At 49.8% G+C, this 9,988-nt stretch overlaps 3 protein-coding genes across 3 annotated transcripts; 2 read left to right on the top strand and 1 right to left on the bottom strand.

Annotated features, from left to right (window-relative positions):
• Positions 1-480: 480 nt before the first annotated feature.
• On the top strand, positions 481-1,774 carry COL26b_009919 (uncharacterized protein; the record flags this gene model as incomplete). The annotated part of the gene is made up of 5 exons (XM_053182633.1): positions 481-747; positions 809-878; positions 939-956; positions 1,020-1,221; positions 1,279-1,774. The coding sequence occupies 5 exons, from the start codon at positions 481-483 to the stop codon at positions 1,772-1,774; spliced, it is 1,053 nt and encodes a 350-aa protein (XP_053033441.1).
• Positions 1,775-2,297: 523 nt separating this feature from the next.
• On the bottom strand, positions 2,298-4,039 carry COL26b_009918 (uncharacterized protein; the record flags this gene model as incomplete). Its single annotated transcript, XM_053182632.1, has 2 exons — positions 2,298-2,426; positions 2,510-4,039. The coding sequence occupies 2 exons, from the start codon at positions 4,037-4,039 to the stop codon at positions 2,298-2,300; spliced, it is 1,659 nt and encodes a 552-aa protein (XP_053033440.1).
• An 891-nt stretch (positions 4,040-4,930) lies between these two features.
• Positions 4,931-6,025, top strand: COL26b_009917 (uncharacterized protein; the record flags this gene model as incomplete). The annotated part of the gene is made up of 1 exon (XM_053182631.1): positions 4,931-6,025. One exon carries the CDS (start codon positions 4,931-4,933, stop codon positions 6,023-6,025), a length of 1,095 nt encoding a protein of 364 aa, XP_053033439.1.
• Positions 6,026-9,988: the final 3,963 nt, after the last annotated feature.

The raw sequence follows: 9,988 nt of genomic DNA, 5'->3' as shown, positions 1-9,988 counted from the left end.
GTGGAGAAGAAATTATGAACGTTGGGATCGAAGGTGTTAACAATTCTTCAATCTCATGCATAGAAGAGATCTTGTCGCTTCTGACGAGGGGACCTTCGTGCATCGGCGGTGTCCAATTGTGGACACATCCCCGGTATTCACACCACCCATTGGCCAATCCCGAGCCCTTTGCGACCGAGAGGGCATTGATCAGACCATAAATGTTATGTATGTCGGAGGCCATATTGTCGTTGCAGTCGTCTCTGCATGTAAGTGGATCCTGTGCTGGAAGGGACAACAAGCGAACAAGCCAACAGAGAGCACGTCGTCTCCCGGAGCACCGAGCTTTCCCTCTCTTTCCCCATCGTTTTTCTACGTATTGGTCTGGAGGATTTTGCCCCCACTTCGCCCTCCTCAACCGCGATTGCAATCGTTCAGCCTTTTACTTCAAATCTACGTGTCATCTCGGCGGTGAGCTTTCGATGCTGTAGTCTTCACATCATGTCTACTAGTGACACCCAAGCTGTCTCGCTTCCCGCCGGGGCGATCGAGGTCGCGGACGGGCCGATCGACGATTCCGAGTTCGACCTAGTTGAATGGGATGCCTCCTCGGTTGGGTCAGCGTCTCTGACCTCTAGCGTTCATGCTCATGAGTACGAGTTTGGTCGCCGATACCACAGTTATCGTCACGGGCGCTATCCATTGCCAAACGACGAGGAAGAAAAGAGCAGAGAGGATATGAAGCATGCGATGATGCTTGAATTGACGGTATTTCTCGCATCGGCCTCTTCATGATATTCGTCGTGACACGGATCTAACCTTCGTGCAGGACGGCAAGCTGTTTTACTCCCCGATTGGAGACAACCCCCATAAAGTGATTGACATCGGAACTGGTACTGGTGAGTGATATCAGCATCAATACTTCTCTTGGCATGGCCATTACTGACAGCTCTAACCAGGTATTTGGGCAATCGAATGTATGTTTACTAGGTGCGGCGCGGAGACTGTGGATGATGAAGCCAACTGATTTTCTGTTACAGTCGCGGATCAGTTCCCAACAGCGGACGTCTTGGGCATTGATTTGTCTCCGATTCAGCCTACCTGGATTCCCCCCAACGTCAAATTCCTCGTTGACGATGCGGAGGATGACTGGCTTAATGGCGACGATTTCGACTTCGTGCATCTTCGAACTATGGCTAGTGTATTGAAGAATCTTGACAAGGTCATTGGCCAGGCGTATAAGTGAGTTGCAGTCGAATGATAGCGGCTCTTTCAGGCATTCTACTGACTCCTGATCAGTCACCTCAAGCCCGGGGGCTGGATTGAGTTCCAGGAACTCCATATTTACCCCCAATGCGACGATGGGACCATGAAAGAAGACGATAAGCTCAAGGAATTCTATGACATCGTTTTGCAGTCGTTTCTTTGTTTCGGGGCGAATTTCCACAAGGCTCGAGATCTGAGACCCCATCTTGAAGGGGCAGGCTTCAAGGACATCCGCCGCGAAGTCAAGAAGGTGCCCATTGGCACCTGGGCTAAGGATGAAATTCTCCGACTGTGTGGGTTGTATCTCAAGCATGCCATCAGAGACGTCTTGCCAGCCTTCAAAAAGCCGTTTGAAGCCAACGGGCTTTCGCCCGTGGAGACTGAGGTGTGGACCGCAATTGCGAGGAAAGAGATTGAGGACAACAGCAAACATCGATACTTCAACTTTTACTTTTGGTACGCCCAAAAGCCGGAGAATGCGCCCGTACAGGACGATGGACCGGGTTCCTCAGGAGGCGAAGAAGCTTGAGAAGACTTTAGCATACGCGGTCAGGAGACGCGGAGCTCGATAAAGATATGGCTTAGCCTTTGTTTGTCATTGTACCCTTCTATTTCATGGATTTTGCGCATAAAGCAACAGGATAAGCAAAGAACAACTATTCACATTTCCTAGAAGAAATGCCAGCTTTCATCTGCTAAGTAGCTATTATCTCAAGTAATGAATCCAAGCTATGTGGAGTTTTGATACTAGATGCTCTGTGGCTGGCCTGGGAAGAATGACCGGACAGCCAGTGGCAACAGTAATTGACGCGATAGGCACACGTCAGGTTCAGCACATCGAACTGTAGTCCTTTAGATCTGAGAAAAGCTGCTCGAGGAATGTCCCTGTTGCTTTGATCATTTGTGAAGCAGTTCTCGCCTTTAAATGTAAATGTAAAAGGTTCAAAGCTTGGATTTGGTTTATCAGTTGATTGAGGTTCTCGTTTGGATTGTTATGCGGTTGTTGCAAATCCTTCCCGCTGAAAAACATTAACCCTCCACCTCTTTGGTTCTCAAATCGATTCCTTGTTCTTCATATTAGGAAAGATATGTGTTTCGTCAATGATATAGGCCCGAAACTTGCGTGCGGGAACACGATTCTCAAACAGGTAATCGATCTCCTCAAAGGTGCGGTCTCCAGTCTAAAAAAACAGCGTGACATGTTAGGATCATGTTCATGTATGATAGCTGTGGAACTAGGCACTATTCCGGGAATGCAACGTACCTCTGGGAGACGAAAAAAGCTCCAAGCAAACGAGAATAAACTAAGCCCGCCCCACAAAAACTCGATCATGGCGCCAGCATTGGCGGACCCGGGATTCAATAGGTAAGGACCAGCAACAGTGATGACCAAGTATGACATTCCGTTGAAAGTGGCGGTGAGTGACAATGTCTTTGCCCGAAGTCTCGTCGAGGGAACTTCGGACGAAATGACATACGCCAACGGTCCAATAGTCAGAGAATAGACGAGTTGCATCGTGATCAAGATAGATGCCTGAGCCCAGGAATAGGCTTGGTTGGTTTTGTAGTCAGGGGCAAGACACATGAACGCCACGACCCACAGACAAGCAATGTTGTAGGTTAGGCCGTACATCCAGGCGCGTCGGCGACCGAACCAGATGATGGGAAACATGGAGCAGAAAACACCCACGAAACCAACACCATTGAGGCCGATACCCATGTTGAAGGCATTTTCTGAACTTAGCCCAGTCTGCTCAAACAGATAGACCGCGAAGCCCACTGGGTTGCCCGAGAAGTTTTGGACGATGAAGACGGCAGAGGCAATCTCGAGGCGACGGAGATTGGGTCCCTTGAAACAATCCCGGAATGTAGCCCCAACCTCGAGCTCTCTCTCATAAATGTCGGTCTTAACCATCATGGCAAGCACATCGTGGTTGTGGGCGTGACACTGCTTGCTAGAAAGTCGATCGAGTGCCTTCTTAGCGTCGTCCAGCCGGTTCTGGCGAATCAGCCACCACGGCGACTCAGGACACCAGTAAAGGAAGGCGAGGATGAAGACAGGCCAAACCCATTGCAGGGCATATGGAATCTTGTATGCCCATACGCTGCTCCAGCTGACGAAGGCTCGTGTGATGCCTGTCTGGATGAACTGGCCCATCACGTAGCACAAGCTGACGTACGCGATGAAGATTCCACGCAACCGCAAGGGCAGAACCTCTGACGCATATACAGGGGCTAGAACGTGGTAGCCACCCCATATGATCCCAGCAAGATACATTGAAACGGTGAGAACGGTGCGGTTTGGTGCAAAGACTTGCATGAAGACGAGGGCGGAAGTCATGATGAGGTAAATGGCCAAGGTCTTCTTCCGGCCCAAGGAGTCCATGGGTACAGCAGCAAGCCATGCACCGGCGACTTGTCCGACGATAGGGCCCATACTCATTGCCACCTGCCACTGGACGGGAATCTCCATGCCATGTCCATCGACATGCTCGCCAAGGTGGTCTCGAAACGCCGGCAAGGCGTAGAAGTTTCCGGTAATTTCAATATCGTAGGCACGCATGATAATCGACATCGAGACGAGCATCGACCACAGAGCCGCTTTCTTGTAACGCCTGAGTGCTTCCCAGATTGTCAAATCGTGTTCTGAGAGGGTGGCCTGGATGGCTTTCTGCTCATCAGTGGCGTCGAGTTTACCGCCGTCTTCCGCGGCAGCAAGCGTGTCGTGTTTGTGGTCGTCATCGCTGCAAGTATTCGCATGCTCCACCAGGGCTACCTCAGATTTGGGTTCCATGTTGGTGTTTGATCTGTGAAGTCAGATAAAATCGCAATTGTTGAAAAGCAATGTCGGGTTTAAGCACGACACATCGACAGAAAGGATGAGCTCCAGCTTGATGCTTTTATAGCGCATTGAACGACGGGATTAAGTGGTCACAGACAGGAGGAAAGTCGTTGTCAGGCCATTGATGGCCAGTCTGTGGACATGCCATCCGGGGAGAGGAAGGGTATACCTTGCCATACCTCATGGGGACCCCGCAGAATGTTGCGAATCCTTCAATCCATACCGGTGGGGTCCGCCATGAGGCCAAGACGCCGATAACAATGAAAGGGCTATGCGCCAGTGACGAATGTCCGGACGAAGTTACAAGCTAAACCAACGCGGCGTTACGGCAGCACGCAGATGGTTGGTCCGACAGGTGACTCATGTGGAGAGATTGCCCAGAAGAAACTGTCGAGTTCCAGGGATCATGGCTTGGAGATGCGACGAGGATCGCGGAGGAGCTCCTCTCTGGTTCCCCTCCATTATTACCCGACGGCAAAATGATCTTCTCGGACATCATCTCCAAGCCCACATGACACGCTGCCCAAAACATCGTTTCTATTACCAATTGATGCCCCATGTTATCAAGAAGACGACAACTGATCCAAACAAACCTGGGTAAAGGATACGTTGCCTACTTAAACTGCTCTCACAGATGACCACTTACTACCATGTAGGCTTACGAAGTCTTTCGCCCGGGAATTTATAAGAACAGTGCTCGTTCGAGGTTTCTCAGATTATCTCTAAAACAAGAACAAAACTCACTTCAATCCAAAAGAGACATCCTACTTACCATTTTCTGGTTGAGTTTGGCACTCTAAACCTTTCATTGTACATTCATTTGATCAACTGGTGACTTTGGCCATGACGGCGATTCCAGTAGCTGGCCTCAGCTCCCCTCCGCTTGTGATGGGAGGTGCAGGCTTCAGTTATCAGCTGCACCCCGATCCAGAATCTCTGCCAATCACGGAAATCCTTCTACGGGCATTTGAGCTTGGCATACGTTCGATTGACACCTCGCCCTACTACGAGCCCTCCGAGCAGCTCATGGGGGCAGCCCTCGCACATGCAGACGTCAAAGCCAAGTACGGCCGCGGCGACTATGAGATCATGACCAAGATCGGTCGCATCAATGAGAATGAGTTCGACTACTCACCGGACTGGGTCTACAAGTCTGTTGCGCGATCACTAGAGCGGTTCCAAACCCCGTACCTGGATGTCGTCTTCTGCCACGACGTTGAATTCGTACCGAAACAAGATGTCATCACCGCTGTAGGTGTCTTGCTTGATCTCCAGCGTACTGGTCACATTCGACGTGTTGGCATATCAGGATACGACATCGACGTTTTGGTAGAGATTGCCGCCACAGTATTGGAGCGGCATGGTCGCCCCGTGGACGTGGTCCAGACATGGGCTCAGCTCACCCTCCAAAATACACAAGCAGAGACGCGCGGATTCGACAGGCTCCGTTCTGCTGGAGTCAATTGTGTCTTTTGCTCCAGCCCGCTGGCCGTGGGTCTGTTAAGGAAGGGAGGTATCCCCACGGGTCTTTCGGGCGATTGGCACCCTGCACCTGAAGGCCTACGGGCAGCGGCAGCTGAAGCGGCGAAATGGGTGGAGAATAACGGAAATGGAGAGACGTTCTCGTCTGTTGCATTACAGTATGCGATTATGAAGGCGAAACAAAATTGCACAGCATCTTTCTCGGTATCTACAATCACGGGCGTGAGTAGCATATCTGACTTGGAGCAAAATGTCGCTGCCGCGAAGGAAATACTGAAACATGGCTCTTCTGCTGGAAGCAAAGCATCCGACAGCTTGCGAGATTACACTGAGCTGGATCAACAGACACTGGAACGCAACGCGCCGCTTTTTGAGCAGGCTCGCTTAATTCTTGGAGAATGGGTAGATTATGACTTCTCGAGCCAGAAGAGCGTACTTGAAAAAGGTCAACAATAGACAGCCAGGGGCAGATCAAATCAGTTGATCGAGAAATTTGGACTGCAATTCTCCTCGCAGTAATAACTGTAACACTTGCGTTTCATATCATAAAATTACAACCAGGAGAGGAAGAAATATCTCCAATCCGCATCTCATGATCATGTCATGCTGTTTAGAACGCGGTGACAAAACTTAGTGACGTATCAATATGTATTGGAAACCACGATTAGACACGTCAGATATGGCAACTTGTACAGAGGCTCATCTCATGCAATTGGACTATTCCTTTCAGTACCATCGTTGCCTTTTGCTCTGTAATCTGTCACTGATAATGCGAATGGTCCGGGGAATTGAGGTTAAGTAATGTTATGTCAAGAGGTTCGTTCTGAAAACGTAAAGCCTAATGCGTCCCTCTCATTGACTTGGTAAACTTTCCCCCTTATAATACCAAGATCAACGTCGACATTAATAATTTCAATGGTTGAAGCATGGGACTATACAGCGTGTAGTAGAACGGCGTCCACGATACCGCCAGACCGTTCTTTACCCTTGATTTAGTGATCAAGACCAGCACTTTTGGTTCCCACACGGACACATCCGATCAGTATAGATGACGAGAAGAAGACTAGCTCACGTCGATAAGTCTACTCGATTTCTGCGTTGCCTACATCGGAGCCCCGGTTCCGCTGATAGTTCGAAATCCAGGCTGAACTTTTCCAATAGACCGACAAGGGTATTTTGCCTTTTTACCGGCGGTTCACTAAACTCTGCCTTTCCCCGCACGAAACTCCGCCTTTCCCCGGACTTTGTGCGGAGAACCATGTGGAGGTTGGCGATCTTCGGCTACTAAAGCCTTGCACTTTGGCTACATATCCAGCACTAGCTGCGGCTACCGGCATTTATAAACCAATAGCACAGCGCATGCCAATATCCCGAGCATCACCTCCTTGTTTATTTGCGCCTGGACCTTCCCCGGCAGCATCTAATACGTGCAGCTTGAGACCCTCGGTACATTATGGTGGATTACCGAAAGCGACCCCTCATACCAGGAGGTGTCAGACTCTTCATCAAATGACCTGCCAGACGTCGCAGACAATGTCTGAGTGGGGCGGCACAATCTCAAGCTGGCCGATAGCGGTTGGATAGGGAATACGAACAATGATCATGCATCACTGCTGGAGACTTCAGCACTTATTACCCCACGGATAATAACCATAGGCTCAATTCTCCGTTTCCGTTGGCAAATTTCACCTCTCTACAAACACTAGATGGATGAAGACCACACAGAGCGGAACTCTAGGTCGTACAATCCCGGCATTTCGGAAATATGGAGGCAGAGAACAATACCGAGACCCGTCAGGCTGGCGAGGATGATGGGTCAATACCTCTAGTTGGACCTCCCGCAGGCGTTCGCAAAAGGACCAGACGCGCTTGCGACCGATGCAGTGCTTTGCGGGTTCGTTGTGATGGCCTTCAACCATGGTATGTGGTCTTCATATTCATGAACATGGCCAGAAAGCACCGATTAAGAATCAAGAAACTAACGCAACCGTGTATTGTAAAGTCGTCGTTGTCAAGGTAAGCAATTAAAAAGTCTCATCAAATTTTAGGTGATGCCAGATATGAATGGAAACTGCGGCTTTTGTCTCACTTGATGTTGTTGGTGCATTGTACCGCAAGTTCTCCAAGCCTCAAATCATTGCTGCTAATTTAACCTCTCTTGTGGTTTTGCAGAATATGATCAGAGTTGTTACTATGCTCGGAGCATGCGCAGGCGGGGTCGCAAGCCAGGCTCTAGGAAGCCAGCAGAGCGACTTTCGAGATTCAACCCAAGACAGGAACAAGATGATGAGACCCACTATGGCGAAAGCGACTCATCGGGGGCCCATCTAGACTCGGGGCAAGGCATATCTTCGCAACACCGACCACAGTATCATCGTCATCAGCAGGAGCAATATGAACAAGAAGGCTCAGTATCCCAAACGGCATCCCAACGTGGCATCAATTATGACGACCTAGCTTCCACTCATCATACGATTACCGCGAGTAGCAGCGGTGGCCATTTCCAAGCTTCCTCTACAGATCTAGCTATGAACGGCCATATTCCAGGATCATCTGACACAGTACCATCAGAGTTGATGGTAGACACGACAATGTCAGTAGCAGCCAGTTCAACGTATACCGGAAATCAACATCACTCTGTATCTTCTGCTGACTTGGAATTTTCGACAATGCCCGTGTCAAGTGTCATTGCGGAAAATCCAGGTCCACAATTGCATGGTGCCTTATTGTCCATAGGTAGTCACTGTCGCGATGAAGCTCCACAAGCAGAGAACACAACGCATTCAGTTACAGTAGATTCCCTGCTAAATTCGCAGATGGATGAACGGTACGGAAGCAGTAGTAGTGAAATATCAGGTGCTGCTTCAGCAGCAAGAACAACATTACGAGAGCCAGAAGTGGATGGAAACCGGGCATGTCGCTTCAAATGCCTCGAGCCCATCATTCCAATGCTACAAGGCATCATCGACGCCAAACTTGCATGCGAGCTACTGGACCTCTACTTTGTCGAGCCTGGAGGGTCGCTATTTCGATGTTCCTCACCTTATGTTCTGGCCCACATTGTGAGAAAGGAATCTCTACTCCGTTCCGCTAATCCGAGAAGATCTACTCCAGCATTGATGGTCACGATGCTGTGGGTCAGCGCTCAAACCGCCGAGAGCTCGCTCTTTCTTCTCCCTGGACAGAAGTCACGAGTCTGTGAAGAGTTGAGGAGGTTGATGATGGCTTTGATTAAGGATCGAGATCCTGATTTCTGGCATAGGACGACTGGTAAACCCTCCCGTACCCTCACTCGTTCAATCCCAATGGTCTTGGAATCGAAATTGATAACACTATAACTAACGTCTATCGTACAGAGGGGCTTCTTCTAAAGGGCTTGGAGTTTACTACAAAAGCTGCCATGACGCCTGGTGGCTTTAATGATGCGAGTATGTACGAACACGAGCGACCGTCATGTGTGGCTTCGGAGCCACCTCCGGCACCTTCAGTAGACGATGTGCTCACGTTTATTCTCATTACCATTGTTGTTTCTGGCGGAGACTTCAAAGCGGATTGTTTCCGATGGTGGAACAAAGCACTAAGTTTATCGCATAAAATGAGACTCAACCGAGAAGACGCAACACAAAAGAACATGTCGTCAACGGAACACTCCTTATGTACTAGAGGCAGAACGAGCTCGACATGTGCTTGCCGCACTTGTGAGGCTGTACGAACAGGACTGTCAGTCCCGGAAATTCAAGAAGAGCGCAGGCGGGCTTTCTGGTTAATGTTTTGCCTTGATCGACATCTGGCACTCTCCTTCAACTCTCCTCTTCGTATTCTAGATGACGAGTGCCAACTCTACGCACCTATGCCAGATGAGGCTTGGGAGTCTCTGTCGCTTCCAAAGAGCCCCATCACAACGAATCATGACCCGGAAGCCGCCAATGGCACGCAACAGGAACAACACCATCTGGGACGCAGTTTTGGTGCTCCGACTCGCGTCGTTGGCATTGGCTTCTTTGAGTATTTTTTACCCTTGATGACAATTTTGGGCGACATCATTCAACTACACCGCCGGAAAAGTCACCCACGATTTGGTAATCTACAACGGTCAAAGAGCACTCCAATAAACGGCGTCGCCCAGGACAATCAGGCACACGAAGGCCATGATCGTAACATCGAAGGAGACCCGGCTTATCTAATAGTGGAAAAGGTCATGTCTGAATGTGCACAGAGCATTGTTGACCTGGCAATTCGGTACGACGTTGACGCCCTCAATAATGCAGGGATCCCGGCGAGCCAGGTCTGGACCCCGAACTCGACGGGATTTGCGCCCCGTGACGAAGAGAACCATTCCTCTAACAGCTCTCATGCTCAGATCAGTGTTGATGACGCCATGAATCATCGGCATAATAACGACACCGCAGACGCAAGTCG

This window comes from Colletotrichum chrysophilum (assembly GCF_026319265.1).
Source record: "Colletotrichum chrysophilum strain AFK26 chromosome Unknown scaffold_100, whole genome shotgun sequence".
NCBI lineage: Eukaryota > Fungi > Ascomycota > Sordariomycetes > Glomerellales > Glomerellaceae > Colletotrichum > Colletotrichum chrysophilum.
Note: the sequence above shows the minus strand (reverse complement) of the source record. Positions and strands in the feature narration are given on the sequence as shown.